At 40.0% G+C, this 22735-nt stretch overlaps 1 protein-coding gene across 2 annotated transcripts in view; it reads right to left on the bottom strand.

The window, feature by feature from the left end:
* The window catches only part of PHLPP1 (PH domain and leucine rich repeat protein phosphatase 1), a 253822-nt gene that overhangs the window by 86935 nt on the left and 144152 nt on the right, over positions 1 to 22735 (bottom strand). For both annotated transcript variants that reach the window (XM_523952.7, XM_016933837.4), the window contains exon 4: positions 21699 to 21865. In XM_523952.7, the coding sequence (XP_523952.5) occupies positions 21699 to 21865 (167 nt within the window). The remainder of the gene's footprint in view (positions 1 to 21698; positions 21866 to 22735) is intronic.

Raw genomic sequence — 22735 nt, 5'->3', positions numbered from 1 at the left:
AAAAAAAAAAAAAAAATAGTTAAGTGAATGAATGAGAGACACAGACCCCCAGTAAGCAACTTCCTTTTCCATGAACTCCTCAAATTCCAATTCCTTTCGTGTGGTGCTTCTTTGGCTTGGTAAGTTTGTCCTACAGTCATGTGTTAATATTCTTGTCCCAATCCAACTATGATATAGGGCAACCTGCATGTGCCATAATAGTTACATACGGAAGCCAAATAATTTCTAAAAGGCATGAGAGAGGCTGTCTTTCCTGGATGAGGAAAGGAAGGAACACCTTTTGCCCCATGTTCCTTTTGGACTCATCTGTGGTGGCAATGGCATGAGAAATATTTGACTCATTGTGCCTGCTTCAGAATTGCTGGGAACACCCACCCTTCAGAAGGCGTGACTCAACTCCTTTTGGCTTTCACACTGTTGTCCACACCCCCAAACTCTATTGGCCTGTAACTGAACTCTCACATATTCTCAGTTTCTTGGTGCAGTGCTTTTCCTGTCGTCCCTATATGACTTCTAAAATGAATCCACATGAACTTACGTATGCCCTTCTGTTCCAAGGGCCAAGAAGTCCACCAGCCTTGTTCCCAGTGAGCACCTGCCATCATCTGGGAGGCTTAGCAGTGCACGAATGCTAATGTGGCATGCAACCAGCTTGTCAACACTTGAGCCAAAATAAACAAATCATCCTATCTGAATCCTAGTCACCATAAATGCCTCCTGGTACAAGTAAAATAAACATATCACCTTTTCATATAACTAGAAAACAAAAATAAGCACACGCATATTTTACTTAGGTAAAAATTAAAATTTACAGTCATGAAAGAATTTTATAATTTTTTAAAGAACTGCTACAGATGTTGAAACTCAGAATAAATTTACCAAAGCTAAAACTCATAATTTTTCAAAAGTAATAATCAAAGAAATAGAGAATTCTCAGTGTTGACAATAATTTCCATGGACATTTTGCTGTAAAGGCAAATTAAAGTATTCCCTAAAGAGAAAAATTCTTTAATTAAAAAAAACCCTTTATTATTTATTTTTTAAAGTGATGAGGTGTCACTGTCACCCAGGCTAGAGTGCAGTGGTGTGATCATAGCTCACTGCAGCCTTGACCTTCTTGGCTCAAGCAATTCCCACGCATCAGTGTCCACAGTACGTGGGACTACTACACCCAGGCCTAAAGAGAAAACTTATCTTAATTCCTCTTTTAAAATAATTCAAACAAACAACAAAAAATAATAATAATTAAAGTAATTCAAACAAGAGGTACTTACTGGTTACTATGTGCCAAACCTTAGGCTGGGTTAATCCTATGGATACAATAACAAATAAGGCACAGCTCCTGCCTATGGTGGAGAGGGAGGTACGCAGTGGAAGGCTCCATGAGTCCAGTAAGTAAATTACATAGAGAACCACTCTAGATCATAAGATGGTAATTACGTGAAAACAGCAGCCGCTAGATCTATAGTAAGCCTGCACTAACTAAATTCAGGAAAACAATGAGTCATAAGCTGCATAAATTTGTCATTTTGATTCTTTAATAAATTAGCAATATAAGAATCAAAAACCAAGAAATATATTATCACATTACACTTAAATATATCTGTTTTGAGATGGTTTCTTTACTCAATTTATCCATGACTACATTTTTTTTTCATTTTCTCACCAACATATCTGCCCATAGTTAGCCCATTAATTGCCAATGATATTCAAGAGATGTTTAATATTAACCGCCACACTAGGACAAATAAAAATATTATAATAACAAAACAAAACAAAAAAATTCCTTAAAAAGGCAGAAAATGGATCACTATTTCTGCTCCTCTTCTCAAACCAAAGGAGAGAAGATTCACAAGTATACTTGGATAAAATCCCACTCAAGTCACATAAAGATATATAAAAAGGAAAACCAAATAGCATCTATATCAAGGATATTGGATTATCAAACAAATGAGAAAGTGCGCATAAGCAAAAGTCAGTGAGAATAATTAGGTCATGAAAACGTGCTTAGACAGTAGCCTAAACACCATATAACAAATAGGCTAAGCATATCTCACAGCTAAATGGGGAAAAAAAAAACCCTAACACCCAAAAGTTTCCTAGGTATAATAAAAGTCTGATGCTAGGGTTGAACCATTATTCACTAAACATTTCTTGAGTTCTTACTATGCACAAAGGTGCTGGAAGTATACAAATGTGATTTAGACATGGTTTTCACCCTCCAGGAAATTGAAACAATTTGAGAACAAAGCTCTTATAAAATAAAGCAGAAGGTGAAAACTGAAAACTTACTGGCGGCATTGGGGGGTGGGGGGAGGAAGTACCATGAGTGTTTACAAAAGTGAAAACTTTTACCTAAGGAACATGAGTAGGAGTTCAATAGACAGAGGGGGACTGGAAGACAGACCATTTAAAAAGAATCGTATGGTATGGCTATTTCTCAAACTTCAGCATGCACTGTTATAATGCAGATTCCTGGGCCCCATCACTGTAAGTTCTGATTCAGGTCTGGGATGAAAAACAGGCATCTGTGTTTCTAGTTATCTTAGTCTATTTGGTGTTGCTATAACAGAATACCAGCTGGGCACAGTGGCTCACGCCTGTAATCCCAGTACTTTGGGAGGCCAAGGCGGGCAGATCACGAGGTCAGGAGATCGAGACCATCCTGACTAACACGGTGAACCCTGTCTACTAAAAATACAAACCATTAGCCCAGCGTGGTGGCACACGCCTGTAATCCAAGCTACTCAGGAGGCGGAGGTGGGAGAATCGCTTGAACCCAGGAGGCGGAGGTTGCAGTGAGCCGAGATCACACCACTGCACTCCAGCCTGGGCGACAGAGTAAGACTCTGACACACATACACACACACACACACACACACACGTCCAGAATACCATTGACTGGGTAATTTATAAAGAAAAAATTGATTTCTCACAGTTCTGAAGGTTGGGAGGTCCAATTTCAAGATGCTGGCATCTGTTGAGGGCCTTCTTGCTGTGTCATCCCATGGCAGAAGAGGAGTAAGAGCAAGAGAGCAAACTCACAGCCTCAGGCCCTTTGATAATGGGCATTAATACATTCATGAAGGTAGAGCCCTCATGGCCTAATCACCTCTTTAAAGTCCCACCTCTTAATACTGTTGCATGGGGGATTATGTTTCCAACACATCAACTTTGGAGGACACATTCCAACCATAGCACCAATAAACACTACAGGTGATTCTGATGTAGGCATTTCATGAATCATTTTGTGAAACACTGATTTGGAAAGCAAAAACTACAAGGTAATTGGGAAACATTAAGTAGACCAAATTATTAAGGAGAAAGAAGCCCTGTGGTTGTAAAGAATGCTTAAAGTCTAATCACAGAGCATGTCAAGAAGACACTGGTATTTGCCTATGAAAAACTTTGAATTGAAGGAAATAGTACATCTGAACATGCACATATTTATCACATGTATCAGATAATATCTCCCCTTTGTTGCACTTCCAGACACACACACACACACACACACACACACACACACACACACACACACAATATGAGGAGTATAAATATGCATTCTGACAAAGTTTAAAATTAGGGGGAAAAAAACAACTATTTAGAAAGTCAGCCTTTCCCCAAGGTTTTCTTATTAATTATACCTCCAAAAGACATCACCAGGGAGGAATGGGTGTGCCCTGCTTTTACAGAGGTCACTGTCAAATATCCTGCCAGCTCTGGTGTCATCATCCTCACCACTCCAGAGAAATGACAAGAGGAATGTGACTCCTCCCATTCAAAGCTCCATTAGTTTAGAGCATGGTGAGTGACATCAAAATTACAGCCACTAAATAAAAACAGAAATTTTCATGGGTCCTTAGTTTTCAAAACTGACATGCGTGTGTTGTCTGAATGAGCTCCAGAGTTAGATGTGTTTATTTGACATGAAGTAGCAGAGAGAGGGAGGAGAGGAGTATTGGTCTCCATCAGCATTCTCATACTGGCAACCAAAGAATTATTTCAGAAGTCATCAGCAAAGATGTTAATTATGTTCCCAAGTCCCAAGTTATGATGACACTTCACCATCAACAAAATAAGCATCAGTTTGGTCCTTTTACTCTATACTTATTACTATGCACTAAGAGCTGTGCAGAGTAAAGTTGATTACCACTCAGAATAGCAAATATCTACAAATACAGTGTTGGCATTAAACTCCTGCAGTTAAGTTAAAGCTCAGAGAATACGGCAAAGAGCTCCACAGAGCTCAAAGAATGGAAGTGGACAGAATACAATAACTGAATTGGAATCAAGCCAAGGCTTTTGAAGATACCAGCCTCTCTCCCTTCTATTTAAGTGGGAATAAATGTTAAAGAACATCTTAAACTATCCCAAAAAGTCAATAGGGCAAACTAATTTAATATAGCCTGGCTGATATTTTGTTTCTGAGCTCCGTCTTCAAAATGTACTATATGAGGGAATAAGAAAATGGGCCATTATTGCCATAAATTAGGTCGGCAGCATTAGGCAAGAAGAGAACCAAAGGCTATACAATCACGGAGCCCCAAGCACCACCTGCCGGCTCTGCTTTGCTCAAATTCTCTGGGAAGGAAAATGGGAATCTTGTGAAATGGAAAGCTTCCCAAGAGGATCACAATTCCATCTGAAAAGCAAAGCTGTATAAGAAAGGAACTTCCAGTTCTGGGAACAGTTAACTGACAAAAAGACATTCCATACATTCCATGAAATTCCTTAAACATTTGGCAAGCCTCATGGAACACTGGTAGTGGAAATTCCTTCCCAAGGTTATCTCTAACCCTGAGCAGCATTTGTGCTGTTTTTCTTTTACATAGGCTTTACTCTTTCTTCAGCAGTCTGCAGCTGGCTTGCCTCTAACGTTTTTTATACAGCAGAGTGTCTTCAAAGAAGCTAAAATTGTTCTAAGCGCTGCTGTTTAAATCGATCAAATGAACTGCAAAAATGTTTTAGCATGCCACTCTTTATTTCACTATGCTAATGAATTATCACTATTTCCATTAAAAGAAGTCTTCATGAATTATGTATAAAAACAAAAACTAAAATCTTTCAATAAAACCTGGAAATGTGGGCTTTTGGTAATGTTAAGTAATTAACATTAATCACTTTACATCTGGAATGCCAACATCCCCAAAAGAGCAGAAGAGCAGAATAGGAAATAAGGTCATTTGTTTTCTACTCCAAGGGGACCAAAAATGTAGAAATTTGAGCTTTCTAAGAAGAGAGGTACTTGATAAATGCCATGCATAATTAGGAGTTTCTCATTGCTCATTTCTTCATACTTTCATTCTATTATGCCCACATCCTTGCACGCCCAACTCCATTCACTCTTTCCCTCGTTCTCGCATGAGAGGACCTGCCCCTCCATCTCTCCATTTTCAGCTAAACCAAATTTCACATCTAATCAGAGCTCAAATCACGTCTTTCCTCCAAGTGTTGAATTCACTCCCCTCTTGACCCAAGTAATCTTTACTTATTTCAGGTGAAAACTTACTCAATTTATACCACAGCCTCTAAGACACAATCACACAAGCCTGAGTTCCTCGAAATTGATATGTAGGTGCTACATAATGCAATGTGGTTGATCAATGATCATTCTAAGTGACTGATGTCCCCTTAAAATAGTCACCTTGAATACTAAATGCAAGAAATGGTTCTGCTGCTCAAAGCATTTCTAAATGTTCTCTTCCTAAAGTTTTATGATCACATTATTTTGATTATCTTTGGTGGTGGGAAAACCAACAATTCAGTTCAGTGAGTATTTATTAAGGACTTTACAGTAGATGGCAATTTTAGAAATTTTTAGATGTTTACTATAAAAGGATTGATAAGTACAAAAAATATTTAAAAAGTGAACAATTCAGAAGAGCAAAAGGTTACATGGAATTGAGAAGTAACTAAAAGCTTCAAGGAAAAAATGCCATTACAAATACACTTTGAAGGGTGGGGTAGGAGTCACTAGGTTGAGCCTGGGTTCGGCAGGTGGTCAAAGGTAAAAGTTGGGGCACATTCTTGCAAGATGAGTGGCAAGAGAATGTGAAGTGAGTTTAGAGAATGGTAAAATAAACCATAGATTTCTTTTTAGAAGTCCAGTTTCATACGGTCCATTTTAAAACTAGTATCTCCTTTTCCAACTTCAAATCCTTTCTTACATTTTTCTACGTAAGGTTTTCTGAATCATCTCACTGTGCATATTGTCTTTTATCATACTTTCAACCAAAGAGAAATACAATGATAAATTACCAGTCTCACTTCCTTCTAAAAGTTGCTACAGGCCGGGCACAGTGGCTCATACCTGTAATCCCAGCACTTTGGGAGGCTGAGGCAGGCAGATCATCTCAGGTCAGGAGTTCGAGACCAGCCTGGCCAACATGGTGAAACCCCGTCTTTACTAAAAATACAAAAATTAGCCGGGTGTGGTGGCGGGCACCTGTAATCCCAGCTACTCGGGAGGCTGAGGCAGGAGAATCACTTGAACGCCGGAGGCACAGGTTGCAGTGAGCTGAAATCGTGTCACTGCACTCCAACCTTGGGGGGAGGATAGAGTGAGACTCTGATCTCAAAAAACAAAATTAAAAAAATGAAAGTTGCTACAAATACCTTTTGCAAAGAAGTTGCTACAAATACCTTTTGCGAAGAATACATAAAATTGAATGAATAAAGGCACTTCCCCCACCATTCACTCAAGAGTGCATTCATTTATGGACTATTTAATGCTCATCTAGCAACAGTAATGACCTCTGAGGGGGACTTGATTCCTGCCCTCTCAGAATGCAAAGCCAAGCAGAGTACACAAGATAAATATAGAAAACAAAGGTGATAAAAGTTAAGGCCATACTGCTATTCCCATGAGTCACAGTATCTTTACAAAAACAGGCTTAACCATTACACAGAATTTTATAAAACTGTCAGGGGACAATAGTAACACACAATGGCAAAATTCAATGTCCAAAGGAGAATGTTAAGAAAAACAAAAACGTTGGTGGTATACTTTTTTTTGGTCCTATTTCCATATCATATATGATAAAAATCACATTAAGAATTCTATAGGCCAGACGTGGTGCCTCATGCCTGTAATCCCAGCACTTCGGGAGGCCGAGGTGGGCAGATAATGAGGTCAGGAGACTGAGACCATCCTGGCTAACACAGTGAAACTCCATCTCTACTAAAAATACAAAAAATTAGCCAGGAGTGGTGGCACGCACCTATAGTCCCAGCTACTCGGGAGGCTGAGGCATGAGAATCGCTTGAACCCGGGAGGCGGAAGTTGCAGTGAGCCGAGATTGCGCCACTGTACTCCAGCCTGAGTGGCAGAGCGAGACTCCGTCTCAAATATAATAATAATAATAATCATAATCATAATTCTACAGACACATAGCAGGTCCTCGAACAATGTCATTTCATTCAATGTCATTTAGCTATAATGTTAATGAGGAAAAAAATCAATTCCTGGTGAGGATCACTGTCTGTGTAAAGTTTGCCCATTCTCCTCCGTCTGTGTGGTTTTCTTGGGGTACTCACTTCCTCCCACATCCTAAAGCTGTGCACATTACGTTCACCAGTGTGTCCACATGGCGAGTGAGAGAGAGACAGAGAGAGACAGAGAGCGAGAGAGAGAGTGTGTGTGTGTGCGCGCGCGCGAGCGCGCCCTGTGATGGGATGCTGTCCTACCCAGGGCTGGTTCCTGTCTGGCACTCTTAGCTGCCGGGAGAAGCTCCAGCCACCAGAAACCTGAACTGGAAAAACTTAGTAAATAATTGCCCTTTTTTGTTTGTTTTTTGAGATGGAGTCTTGCTCTGTCACCCAGGCTGGAGTGCAGTGGCGCAATCTCAGCTCACTGCAACCTCTGTCTCCCTGGGGTCAGGCGATTCTCATGCCTCAGCCTCCCAAATACCTGGGATTACAGGTGCGCACCACCATGCCCGGCTAAGTTTTTGTATTTTTAGTAGAGATAGAGTTTCAACATGTTGGTCAGGCTGGTCGCAAACTCCTGACCTCAGGTAATCTACCTGCCTTGGCCTCCCAAAGTGCTGGGATTACAGGCGTGAGCCACCTCAACCGGCCTATATCTTACTTGTTTTTATTAATCTTTTTTTTTTTTTTTTTTTTTTGAGACAGAGTTTCGTTCTGATTGCTCAGGCTGGAGTGCAATGGCGTGATCTCGGCTGACCACAAACTCCACCTCTCGGGTTGAAGCGATTCTCCTGTCTCAGCCTCACGAGTAGCTGGGATTACAGGCATGCACCACCATGGCCCAGCTAATTTTTGTATTTTTAGTAGAGACGGGGTTTCACCGTGTTGGTCAGGCTGGTCTTGAACTCCTGATCTCGTGATCCACCGGCCTTGGCCCCCCAAAGTGCTGGGATTACAAGCGTGAGCCACCGCATCCGGCCCTTTATTTATCTTTCTTAAGTATATGCATAGCTCATATTTATTTCAATGCTTAATATTAAAAGCGTTTTGATCTTTATTTAGTAGTTTCGTGGTGTTGTAACCAGAAATATGCCCTAAGAACTTAACTCTTGTTTATATCAATTAACCTATGGTAAAACTGGTTTCATTACATATGAAATTAAATGAGGAGTTACTGTACATGATTTATCAAGTCATTTAAAATACCAACTTCTACTGAAATTATAGTGCTAGCCCTATAAAAGTAATTCCATTTCTAGAACCAGCTAGGACCTTCTAGCTGTGCTAGTTTTGTTTCTCTATACCAATTTACTTACAAACAGCAAAAGCCAGAAAGATCCATCTGGATCCACTTCCTTTATTAATGGAAGCGATAACCACCAACCATAAACAAACAATTGAAACATTATAATAAATTTCTATTTATGAAGTAGTTATTTTATAATTTGTCTAATTTCCACACATAGAATTAAACAATTTAAGTGTATTTTAATTATCACCAATTTGGCAAGTACTTACTAGAACACAGGCTTCTTTCTTAAACTGGTTGGTATAAGTAACTAGTAATTAAAATAGTCTAAGATAAAGACATTTTAGTTGAACTTAAGTGACAAACTTTCCAAGTACCATGGACAAAGTTACTGGAAACACATACACACAAATTATTACTATCAAACTTTACTTTTGACTTCATTCTCCTATTTCTTTTTCTAAACATGGCAGGATATCACCATAAAAGAACTCTCTATCATCCCTTATGAAGGACTGCAGAATACGCTACCCCAAAATATACCACTTTGGCATAAGGATTATACTGGGCCAAACGCACTTGAAAAACAGCAGGTGTAAAAAGGAGTGCTCTGACCTCCCCTTTTCTTTCTTTCTTTTTTTTTTTTTTTTTTTGAGGCAGAGTTTTGCTCTGTCGCCCAGGCTGGAATGCAGTGGCTCAGTCTCGGCTCACTGCAACCTCCGCCTCCCAGATTCAAGTGATTCTCCTGCCTCAGCCTCCCGAGTAGCTGGGACTACAGGTACCCGCCACTACACCTGGCTAATTTTTGTATTTTTAGTAGTGGCGGGATTTTACCATGTTGGCCAGGCTGGTCTTGAACTCCTGACCTCAAATAATCCACTCACCTCAGCCTCCCAAAGTGCTGGGAGTACAGGCATGAGCCACCACGCCCCACCTAATTTTTTTTTTTGAGACTGAGTCTCGCTCTGTCCCCCAGGCTAGAGTCCAGTGGCGCGATCTCTGCTCACTGCAACCTCCACCTCCCGGGTTCAAGCGATTCTCCTGCCTCAGCCTCTGGAGTAGCTTGGATTACAGGCACCCACCACCACACTGGCTAATTTTTGTAGTTTTAGTTGAGACAAGGTTTCACCATGTTGGCCAGGCTGGTTTCAAACTCCTGGCCTCAAATGATTCACCCACCTCGGCCTCCCAAAGTGCTGGGATTATAGGCCTGAGCCACTGCACCTGGCCTCTGACCTCCCCTTCTTGAAATCAAGAAACAAAACTCCCTTGTGAAAGATGCCCTCTGTGTAGCAGGAGGAAAGCAACATTCTGACCACAAGAGACGGAATGGAGGCTAAGACAATTCTGTACAAACATCATTTGTTAAAATAACTCATCTTCCTTTGGTCTCCCCATATATTTTACTTACTTTTCCACAATTTCCTCTGCGTTCAACCTAGTATATAAGCACTTAGATTTTGTCACTTCTTTCGGTCTTCATTTTCCCATGGGGGTTCCTATGCACATGTAAAAATCTGTATACTTTTTCTCCCGCTAACGCCTTATGTCCATTTAGTTCTCAGAACCAGGTGGAGGCTTTTAGAGGGTACGGGTAAAGTTTTGCCTCCTCTATATTTACAAACTCTAGGTCCTTCAATGATCCTCCCTATACATCCTTAATAAATGATAAATAAATGGCACATTTATAAGAGCTAGGCCAAGTGCAGTGGCTCATGCCTATAACCCCAGCCCTTTGGGAGGCCGAGGCAGGCGGATCACTTGAGGTGAGGAATTCAAGACCAGCCTGGCCAACATGGTGAAACCCCATCTCTACTAAAAATACAAAAATTTGCTGGGCGTGGTGGCGCATGCCTGTAATCCCAGCTACTCAGGAGGCTGAGGCTGGAGAATCGCCTAAGTCTGGGAGATGGAGGCTGCAGTGAGCCGAGATCACGCCACTGTACTCCAGCCTGGGGGACAGACCAAGACTGTAAAAAAAAAAAAAAAAAAAAAAAATTTAAGAGCTAAATTTGGCCAGGCGTGGTGACTCACGCCTGTAATCCCAGCACTTTCGGAGGCCGAGGCAGTCAGATCACCTGAGGTCAGGAGTTGGAGACCAGACTGGCCGACATGGTGAAACTCCGTCTCTACTAATAATACAAAAATGAGCCCGGGTGTGGTGGTGCACGCCTGTAATCCCAGTTACTTGGGAGGCTGAGGCAGGAGAATTGCTTGAACCCAGGAGGCAGAGGTTGCAGTGAGCCGAGATTGCACCACTGCACTCCAGCCTGGGTGACAAGAGTGAAACTCCATCTCAAAAAAAACAAAAACAAAAACAAAAATAAACACAGCTAAATTTAAATTTACCAGGGCAGTAAAATGTTCAAACACCATTATAATTTAGTGTGAATAAGTTCATATAGCTTTGCTATCATATTAAAAACATAAAATTAACACATGGGGGAAAAAATATATTCCTTAAATTTAAATCAGCAAAAAGTTGTCGTCTTCACTGACTCTACAAAGAAACTTACCATATTTTATGAAAAATCATTCTCTATTGCAAATAACAATAATCTTAGTATTAAGACTATCTGAGTCATCTAGAGATATAGTTAACATAGGGAAATGAAGTACTATTAATAAAAGAGATAAACAATGTATTATAGTTATTAGTGACACATATAATAAGGAAAGAAACCATCAAAACCACCAAAAATTACCCTGATGTTTGCCTCTCCTCTATATTTTGAAAACTAACTTGAAGAGTTCCAATGCCAATAAAGGAAAAACAAACAGCACTAGTTCCAAGAACAATGTTTTCCCTCTGAAACTGCTGACCTGTGTGTGTACATCAGCATGCCATCTTTCCAGATTTAGAATGTTGGTGCAAATACCAATTTAAATGTTCTGTGAAAATAGCTCATTTGTTAAAGGTAAAAATTTGTAGCAGAAAGAAAAATTAAGGGGATATGTGCTTAAGATAAAATGTCTCTGAACTCCTACCTGTTATAATTATATTGTACTTTAAGTTTCTCCCTGGTTATTTGCCCTAACACTGTAACCTAAAACTTAATTCCTTGAAACTTAGGTAAAAACGTAAAAATAAATTACCCTTTGGCATCTAAAATGTTCCCTGTGAAACATACATTAGAGATTACCACAAATTCCTAAACACACAAATAAAAATAAGCAACTAAATATACGGCATATTTCGAAGCCACCACACTAAGTGACTGGACATTTAAAAACCACGTTAATGCTTTCTGCAGTACTAACATGACTTTCTTAAATACACATTATACATTTAATTCCTGGTATTAAATATATGTATATGGGGGGGGGTATATATGCATGTGTGTACTTATCAACTTATTACTCTGGAATCTTAGCAATAAAAATTTTTCTTGGACAATGGAAGTGGGAGACAAACACCTCATAGTAGTGTGTAATGAAAGAGAAACTGGTGGCCAGGCACAGTGGCTCACACCTGTAATTCCAGCATTGTGGGAGACCGAGGCCGGCAGATCACAAGGTCAGGAGTTTGAGACCAGCCTGGCCAATATGGTGAGACCCCCCATCTCTACTAAAAATACAAAAATTAGCCAGGCGTGTTGGCGCGCACCTGTAGTCCCATCCATTCGGGAGGCTGAGGCAGAAGAATCGCTTGAACCTGGGAGGCAGAGGTTGCAGTAAGCCGAGGCGAGATCGTGCCACTGCACTCCAGCCTGGGCGACAGAGCAAGAGTCCGTCTTAAAATAAAAAGAAAGAGAAACTGGTATAAAGCCTAGTTTTTTCCAAAGAGCAGCAAAACAGCAGCTTCACCAGTTACTCCGATACCACATAGGAAGTCCCCTAGGCCTATTTCCCCATGCTTAAAGCAACAGAAAGAACAAAACAGAAATCTTTTATTGCAGTGTAAAATTTTAAAATTCTCTACCTTAAACAAATCAAAATCACTGCCTTATATTACACAGTACAAACTACAAGCTGATAATATGTCACTTGGTATGCTTTGTTTTGCTTTTTTAAAAGAAAAGTCAGTGAAAGAAGCTGGACTCAAACACATATTGTGTGCTCCGTTTAGATCAAGTACAAAGACAAGTGAAACTACTTCATGATGTTCTAAGTCAGGATAGTGATGATGTTTAGGGTAATAAAAAGAAGGGTACAAGGACGGCTTCTGGAGTGCTGGCAATTCTCTTCCTCATATGTGTACTGGTTACATGGATGTGTTCACTTTGTGGAAATCCATCAGGTTATACACTCATATCTGCCTTTTCTATGTTTTTTTATACTTCTACAAATTTTCAAAAGGTTACAGAAGGAGGAGTAAGACCCCAGATCCTCTCCCCAATTCCAGCGGAGGACAGTTTATTCCCTGGAATAAAACGAACCAGAGTCCCTGATTCAAAGACATCAGGCATACTACATCACAGCATGACAAACAGGGAAACTGCTTTCTTCGGCCCTTCATTTGACCCAGGGAGGTAATTTGGAAGAGAGAGGATAGTCTGTCAAAGCATCAGGGAGGTAATTTGGAAAAGAGAGAATAGTTTGTCAAACTATAGAGCAATAAGAGAATGAAAACCACTGAGTTAATTTCTTATTTAGTTATACATACAGCTTGAGTATTCTCAATGATTCTTCTTCATCTTGAGATTTTAAACAACAGCTGAAAGATGGCTCATGTCCAGTGACTTGGTTTACTTTTATATTCAAAATATTTCAGTCTCAGTGTAATATACTCATTTTCTGAGATGCTGATTATTGAACATATGGTCTCTAAAAAGATAATTCCAGAAGTCCATCTGGGTAGCATCAAAGACTCCTTTATCTCCTTTCATACCACATGGCTCAGTAATACTGTCTTATCAGACATGTGTTCTTTGCAATTATTTTTCTGATCAATGATAGGTTTGGGAAATTAGAGAAAATAAATGTCACTGAAAACAAAGTATTAACTAAATTTGTACATTTAATGTTAATGTTTACATATACAATTTTAAGATACAACTTTTTTTTTTTTTTTTTTTTAGACAGAGTCTCACTCAGTCACTCAGGCTGGAGTGCAGTGGCGCCATTTCGGCTCACTGCAACCTCTGCCTCCCAGGTTCAAGTGATTCTCTTGCCTTAGCCTCCTGAGGAGCTGGGATTATAGGTGTCCGCCACGATGCCTAGCTATTTTTTTGTATTTTTAGTAGAGACGGGTTTCACCATGTTGGCCAGGCTGGCCAACATGACCTCAAATCATCCACCCACCTTAGCCTCCCAAAGTTACAGGCAAGATACAATTTTTATCTAAAATAGTCTGAAGTTATCCCTTATTGATTTGGTACACATGCAATGCTATAGAAACTGGCTTATGGAAGTTAAAATGAATAAGACATGATTGTCAAAGGATGACGGTATAATCTGTAGTATTGTTTAATTCTTTGTAATTACTTAAGTGTCAAAATATCTCTCATAAATTGAAAAGAAAAAAGTTATCAAGCATAATAGAAAACACTGTTCTGAAAACAGGGAAGTTAAATAAAAATCCACATACGGCCGGGCACAGTGGCTCATGCTTGTAATCCCAGCACTTTGGGAGGCTGAGGCGGGAGGATCACAAGGTCAGGAGATCGAGACCATCCTGGCTAAAACAGTGAAACCTTGTCTCCACTAAAAATAGAAAAATTAGCCGGGCGTGGTGGTGGGTGCCTGTAATCCCAGCTACTCAGGAGGCTGAGGCAGGAGAATGGCGTGAACCCGGGAGGCGGAGCTTGCAGTGAGCCGAGATCGTGCCACTGCACTCCAGCCTGGACAACAGAGCCAGACTCCATCTAAAAAAAAAAAAAAAAATCCACATACTAAACCTTGAGATTCCTCCTCTCTTTTCCACTCATTACCCTAAATCTTGGCATGCATCGCCATGGCAGAATACCAAAGGGTTTCTCTAGTAAACTGACACCCCCTGAGGAAAAGGTCCACATACTGTCTTTGCTGTGTAGCAGGCCAGAAGAACAAGCACATACCCTGGCTCCAGGAAGAAAAAAGTCTCCAAGAAAAAGGTGCTGAGAGGAATGTAAGAATTCCGTCAGAAAGCTTACAAATACCAGGGGAAAAAAAAAAGTATACAAGTGATAAAGTGAGGCTGCTATCAAGCCAGCACAAGAAAGGAAATATAATCACTGCAATTAAATCCCTTAGCTGTGAATAAGTTCCAGGTTCATAATAACGTAAACAGTGAGTACTGACTTAACCAAAAATTAACACGTATATATTGAGAGGATAGGGAAAAGAGAAGTTAGTACATGTGGTGTGGGGTAGATGGGGTGTGAGACAATGTAAATGAATGAAATCCTTATCTTCCATAGTAATGAGTCAACACATAATGTCCAATAATGAAAAAATCAAAACATAGCAGTATACACATAATATTTAGAAAGAGAAACGAAAACAGCAGAAAGAGCCAAAAGATTCAAAAGGGTTGTCTAGGGAGCAGGACTTGGATGTAGGGATGGGCTGGAGCCTCAGGCACCTACTTCTTATTGTAAACTTCACTGCTTATTAAGATCTTTAAAAATCTATATAGGGTGTTACTTTGATGAAGGAAAAAGGCTTAAATTTTTAAAAATACAAAATAAAACAAAACCAAGAAATGTAAAAAACAGCGGGCAACAAAAATAGGGCTAACCTGCAGAGGGAAAATGACAACAAGACAATCAGCTCTCAAAGGTAGCGCAACAGACCAGGTGAGGGTTGAGAAGTACTTTTACTATAACAGCTGGGGAGAGAGGGTGTGTGCAGTAGAGGGATGGGAGCAGAGGAGAAAAGAGGATGAGCTCAAAAGATATCACACAGAATCAACAGACATGGGGGATCAAGTCGGTGACTCTGTAAGAACTAAAAGGCAAGACAGAATCTGAATCCTCCTGAAGTGGGTCATGCCCAAAATATCCCTCCACCTGGATATTTATTCCACAAATACTGGCTCTTTGGGAGCATTTTAATTTTCTTTTTGTTTAGGTTTAAAATGTTTGGATTATTATGAAATACTCAAATTTTAAGAATGCAGAAAACTGTAACATTCATCGGCATTAACTATACAGCGTTTTAAAATACTAACCTTTTGGGCCAGGCGTGGTGGCTCATGCCTGTAATCCCAGCACTTTGAGAGGCCAAGATGGGTGGACTACCTGAGGTCAGGAGTTTGAGACCAGCCTGGCCAACATGGCAAAACCCCGTCTCTACTAAAACTACAAAAATTAGCCAGGCATGGTGGCGGGTGCCTGTAATCCCAGCTACTCAGGAGGCTGAGGCAGGAGAATCGCTTGAACCTGGGGGGCGGAGGTTGCAGTAAGTCAAGATCGCACCATTGCACTCCCGCTGGGCAACAGAGTGAGGCTCTGTCTCCAAAAAAAAAAACAAAAAACACAAAAACAAAAACCTTTTGGCCTCTCATTTTTCTTTTTAAAAAAATAAACGTTACAGATATAGTTGAAACCTTGTTCAAACCATTCACTAATCCCATCCCCCTGTCTCCCTAAAAGGTAACCATTAAACTGAATTTGGCAGTTAACATCCCCATAGACCCCAACTTTAAAAGAGAGCATTAGGTTGGCTGAATTTTTTTTTTTTAACTTTTAAGTTCAAAGCTACATGAGCAGGTTTGTTACACAGGTAAACGTGTTTCATGAGGGTTTGTTGCACATATATTTCATCACCCAGGTACTACGCCTAGTATCTGTTAGTTATTTTTCCTAATCCTCTCCTTCTTCCTGCCCTCCAGCCTCCAATAGGCCCCACTGTGTGTTGTTCCCCTCTATGTGTCCATGTATTCTCATCACTTGACACCCACTTATAAGTAAGAACATGCAGTATTTGGTTTTCTGTTCCTGCATTAATTTGCTAAGGATAACAGCCTCCAGCTCCATCCATGTCCCTGAAAAGGACATAATCTCACTTTTTATGGCTGCATAGTATTCCATGGTATATTAAGTACCACATTTCTTTATCCAGCCTATCATTGATGGGCATTTGGGTTGATAGTCTGGATGAATTCTAATGCACCATTCTGTTCTAAGACATCAGGATTTGGCAGTATGATAGAAAGTCTTTGATGTTCTATAATAGAAGTGCAAAAGTCTACACTTCTGTGAAATATGCAAAAATATTTCCCAATAATTTCAAACCTCAGAACACACTGATTGATGACAGTTCATGATGGGTAGCTCCAGAAACAAACAAACAAAATGATAATAATGATTATAACCTTTCAGCCAAAAAGAAAAAAAAAGCATATTAACTTTACTGTTGTAGTGCCAGTACAACTTTTTATTTTATTTTTGAGACAGGTTTTCCCTCTGTTGCCTAGGCTGGAGTGCAATAGTGTAATCATGGCTCACTGCAGCTTCAAACTACTGGGATCAAGCAATCCTCATGCCTCAGCCTCCCCAGTAGCTGAGACTACAAGCATGTGCTACTATACCCAGCTAATTTTTAAATTTTTCTTTATAGAGATGGGGTCTCATGACATTGACAGGCTGGTTTCAAACTCCTGGTCTCAAGCCAGCTTCCTGCCTCAGTTTCCCAAAGTGTTGGGATTATAGGACTGAGCCATTGCATCCAGCCAGTCCAAAATTAGTAACAATACATAGAGCATATAAAACCTAAGCTTAAGTATTTTGCAAACAAATCAGTCCTACCATTTGTCTTTAGTGAAAATGCGAGACTGAAGACAGAAAAATTATGTTTAAAGAACTGTGGTATACCTGTTATTACATTCTAGTATCAGTTGTTTTTGAGGTTTTTTCCTGCAATTTAGACTAATCCTACTTATTCCTGTGAACCAACCAGTGATGTCTGCTGCTGCTCAGAAGAAATAAAAGGGATGGGTAATGTAAAAATCCTGATCAGTATTCTAATTCTGGGCAGGTACTGGAATCAGCTAGGGACCCCATATCAGCTTGGTTCCACAACAACTGCCTAGTTAATAGAAAGCCTTCTTATTTAGTTTACTTGGGATAATTTTACTTATTTTGTTTTACTGTTATAGAATATATTGCTGTTGTACTCTTTGTGTAGGAATGCAGATAAGCTTACTGAATGTTTTCTTAAATTGAACACTTACTATTCTTCCAGATAGCACCTCTTGTTGGAACTCACTGTTATCAATGGCCCTCACCAGACCTACGCTTTGTGACTGACCTCCTCTCTACCTTGAATACAAGAGGCCCTCATAGTTAGGCAGGAATATCATTGTCCCTATTCAGCCTGAAGATGTTACAGAAGATGGATCTCCATTCCTCTACAACCCTTAGGATTAAAGATCTCCTTATAAAAGGGAGGGGCAGCCAGGCGCAGTAGCTCACGTCTGTAATCCCAGTACTTTGGGAGGCCGAGGTGGGTGGATTACCTGAGGTCAGGAGTTCGAGACCAGCCTGGCCAACATGGTGAAACCCCACCTCTACTAAAAATACAAAAATTAGCTGGGAGTGGTGGCGGGCACCTATAGTCCCAGCTACTCAGGAGGCTGAGGCAGGAGAATTGCTTGAACCCAGGAGGTGGAGGTTGCAGTGAGCCGAGACTGTGCCACTGCACTCCAGTCTGGGCAACAGGAGCGAGACTCTGTCTCAAAAAAATTAATTAATTAAAATAAATAAATAAACAAATAAATTTTTAAAAATAAAAAAATAAAAGGGAAGGGGGAAGTATGTCAGAGGCATTTGAACCTGAGTGACTCCATCTTGAATAGGGGCTGGGTAAAATAAGGTTTACCCCTACTGGGCTGCATTCCCAGGAGGTTAGGCATTCTTACTCACAGGATGAAATAGGAGGTCAGCACAAGATACAGGTCACAAAGATCTTGCTGATAAAACAGGAGGTAAAGAAGCTGGCCAAAAGCCACCAAAACCAAAATGGTGATGAAAAGTTGACCTCTGGCTGTCTCACGGCTCATTGTATGCTGATTATAATGCATTAGCATGCTAAGAGACACTCCCACCAGCACCATGAGTTTACAAATCCCATGGCAATATCAGAAAGTTACTCTATATGGTCTAAAAAGGGGAGGGACCCTTAGTTCTGGGACTTGGCTACCCCTTTCCCAGAACACTCATAAATAATCCACCCCACTGATTATATTTAGCATATAATCAAGAAATAACCATAGGCCGGGCCCGGTGGCTCATGCCTGTAATCCCAGCACTTTTGGAGGCTGAGGTGGGTGGATCACTTGAGTCCAAGAGTTCAAGACCAGCCTGGCAACATGGTGAAACCCCATCTCTACTAAAAATGTAAATTCTAGCTGTGTGTGGTGGTGGTGCATGCCTGTAATCCCAGCTATTTGGGAGGCTGAGGCAGGAGGATCACTTGAGCATGGGAGGCGAAGGTTGCTGTGAGCCACCACTGCACTCCAGCCTGGGTGACAGCAAAACAATGTCTAAAAAAAGAAAGAAAGAAAAGAAGAGAGAGAGAAAAGAGAGAGAGAGAGAACCATAAAAGTAGCCAACCAGCAGCCCTTAGGGCTGCTTTGCCTATGGAGTAAGCCATTCTTTATTCCTTTACTTTCTTAATAAACTTGCTTTCAATTAAAAAAAAAAAAGAATACCACAGTGATAACTTTCATAGTACACGTCAGCTACAGGGGACAATCAGGAATTGCTGGAGCAAAATATCCTTATTAGAGTCTCGATTGCCTATGTAATTAATTCACTGCAGCACCAAACTGTCCCAGTTGTCATTATATTATTCTCTATTCTTTTCTTCCGGGCAATATTAACAGTAAAAATATTCTTTAAAAAAATTGTAATGCCAGTTTTACTTAAGAATGTCCTTGATGACACACGAAAGTTATTTCTTATTACATCTCAACCCCTGAGTATATGTCTTTTAAATTTTCTGGGTGATAAAATAGGAAGTACACAAAAAACACTTCTGGTACACACTGAAGTATGATAGTTATCTCAAGGAAAACACTTATCTGATGATGTGAGCTGTGGGCCAAACCAGTCGCTATTTATAGAGAACCCCATTTTTACTTGAAAGAGCAACTGACAAACTATTATTATTCATACTTGGGTATTTGGCAGACATTTTCTCAAAAATGAAGTGAGAAGGCTGCTTACCAGAAAACAACTGATGGCATGTGCTGCCAATAATGGCCTTCAAATTTCTAATGAAAAATTAAAATTTTGGAAAACTCGTTTCCACAGTAAGCTTAACAACATCCCAATACTTAAAAGACTTTACTGATAAGATCAGTGGTGATATTGGCTGGGCGCAGTGGTTCACACCTGTAATCCCAGCACTTTGGGAGGTCAAGGTGGGCGGATCACTTCAGGTCAGGAGTTCGAGACCAGACTGGCCAACGTGGTGAAACCCCATCTCTACTAAAAATACAAAAAAATTAGCCAGGTGTTGGGGGAGCGCCTGTAATCCCAGCTACTTCAGAGGCTGAGGTGGGAGAATCACTAGAACCCGGGAGGCAGTGGTTGCAGTGAGCCGAGATTGTGCCACCACACTCTAGCCTGGGCGACAGAGTGAGACTCCATCTCAAAAAAAGAAAAAAAAAAAAAAGATCAGTGGTGATATTAACAAATGTGAATTCTTAAAATTCCATAATAAAATACATTAACATTTGGAGTATCTGTGTTACACAATGGAGTAGTACTCTCCAAATGACCAACACTTAATGCAATAAAGTGATGCATGGGTAAAGAGTCAAATCAAACTGCAAGTCAGATCAATGGATCTTACCGTTAAAGAATTCAAAAAGCTCACGAATAGGGTTTTAGATTCCATTTTAGAACTAACATTTAAGAAATGACCACTTGTCAAGTTTTGGTATAGTATCAAGGAAGGATATTCACAATTACCTGAAAAGACAATTAAAATACTCTTCCATTTTCCAATTACATCCACAAACTTTATAAGCAACTATTGGATTATTTTTTCTGGATGTTAAAAACCATAAACAGAATCACAATGGTTATCACATTTTAATTCCTGATCATATCAGTCATGTAAAAACAAATGAACTAGCAATTATTTACTTAAAAGTTATATTCTTTGCAGTTACATAGTCTTACATATTTGCAACAAATATGTAAGTATCAAAGGTTTAATTTACCACAGAATGAAGACTGATCACTGCTCCAAAGAGGAAAGGAAGTGAATGTGGTAAATTCTTAAATCTGTTTTGGAGACATGCAAGTCAAGTCCCTCTCTTCTAGTTTAAATGAGCAGATTCTAGGCCAGGCGTGGTGTCTCACACCTATAATCACAGCACTTTGGGAGGCCAAGAAGGGCAGATCACTTGAGGTTAGGAGTTCAAGACCAGCCTGGCCAACATGGTAAAACCCCATCTCTACTAAAAATACAAAAATTAAGAGGGCGTGGGCGCCTGTAATCCCAGCTACTCGGGAGGCTGAGGCAGGTGAATCACTTGGGCCCAGGAGGAGGAGGTTGCAGTGAGCCGAGATCATGCCACTGCACTCCAGCCTGAGACAGAGCAAGACTCTGTCTCAAAAAAATAAAAAATAAAGGAGCAGGTTCTATTTATTTAACATGTGACTCCTGAAACCCACACACTAATCACCCAGATGACATGATGTAAGTTGATTTAAACGCTGGTTCTTAAATTTCTAAGGAAATATCTTTTTATGGGAAAAAATGACCTTTCATAAATTTCAAAAGAAACAATTTAATCTGAACAAACACCTGAAGTTCAGAAGTAACACACCAAATGTTATTAATTTTTTGCAGATGAATTTTTAGATAGGAATAAAAGTTGTTTAAGGAGAATTGTTCTTACACAACTCTATCCAGTTAATAAATATCATAAATCATTAGTTTCAAAAGCAAGAACCTTAAAAAAAATTTCAGATCGAGAATTGGTAATGTCTTCACTAATAAACAAAGTCTTATTACACTGTTATCTGAAGGAGAAAGTTTACACACTAGCTTTTTTCGTGAGAATATTCAAGAGATAACAAGCAGAAGTTCATTCTGCCCCCACCCCTTCCTAATGATCTACCCATTTCTGCAGGCTTACCTTTGCAGTTCATTAAGCCCCCTGGCAGCTGGAAGGCTAGGGTTCTGCCTTAGGAAGTTTTGTTTTAAATTGAGATGAGTGAGGTCTTGGCTGTAGAAGAGGTTGGCAGGCAGATGTTCCAGGCTACAACATGAGAGGTCCACTGAGCTAATGCGCTGGGATGCAACCTAAAGGGGGAAAAAACTTAATTTTAATACCATCCACTTATCCTATAACTACTTTCTATGGATAGAAATAAGATAATCCCAATTTGGAATAGATATTCTATGAAAGTAGCACTGTTAGTCCAAATATAAACCAACAGAGTATTCAGTCATGTGCCGCATACCAACCTTTCAGTCAATAACGTACCACACACAGCAGTCCCACAAGATTATAAAGAAGCTGAAAAAGTCCTATCACCTAGTGATACGGCAGCTATCATAATGTCATAGAACAACACACTGCCTTCTATGTTTAGATACACAAATATTTACCATTTTGTTACAACTGCCCACAGTATTCGGTACAGTAACATGCTACACAGGTTTGTAACCTAGGAGCAATAGCCTAGGTGTGTAGTTGGCTAACACCATCTAGGTTTGTGTAAGTACACACTGATGTTTGCACCATGAAGAAACTGCCTAACAACACATTTCTCAAGATATATCCCTGTCATTAAGTGATGCATGTCTGTACTTAGTATTTGAGCCAAGTACTTTATAAAAGCAGGAAAATGTCCCTGCCTGGAGGGTATGTACAGTAACCTAGCATAGGAGACAGGCTGGAAAGAACATAGATTATTCCATCAGGTTTAGTGATATCAGTAATCTCCTCCAATGCAGGAGTTTTATTCCTGAAAACATAAGGAATAATTCTCTCCGACAGAAAGAGAATTCAGAGCTATCGAGTAAATACATGGTCAAGAGACAGATACTAAGATCTAAACTGAACATATAAAAGCCATTGTATATACTGATTTAAAATAGCACAAATAAAGAAAAAGACCAAGACCTTTACACTGACCTTGTACACATCTTCAATTAATGGTATAGTAG

This window comes from Pan troglodytes, chromosome 17, assembly GCF_028858775.2.
Source record: "Pan troglodytes isolate AG18354 chromosome 17, NHGRI_mPanTro3-v2.0_pri, whole genome shotgun sequence".
Classification (NCBI taxonomy): domain Eukaryota; kingdom Metazoa; phylum Chordata; class Mammalia; order Primates; family Hominidae; genus Pan; species Pan troglodytes.
This window is presented reverse-complemented; position numbering and strand designations above follow the sequence as displayed.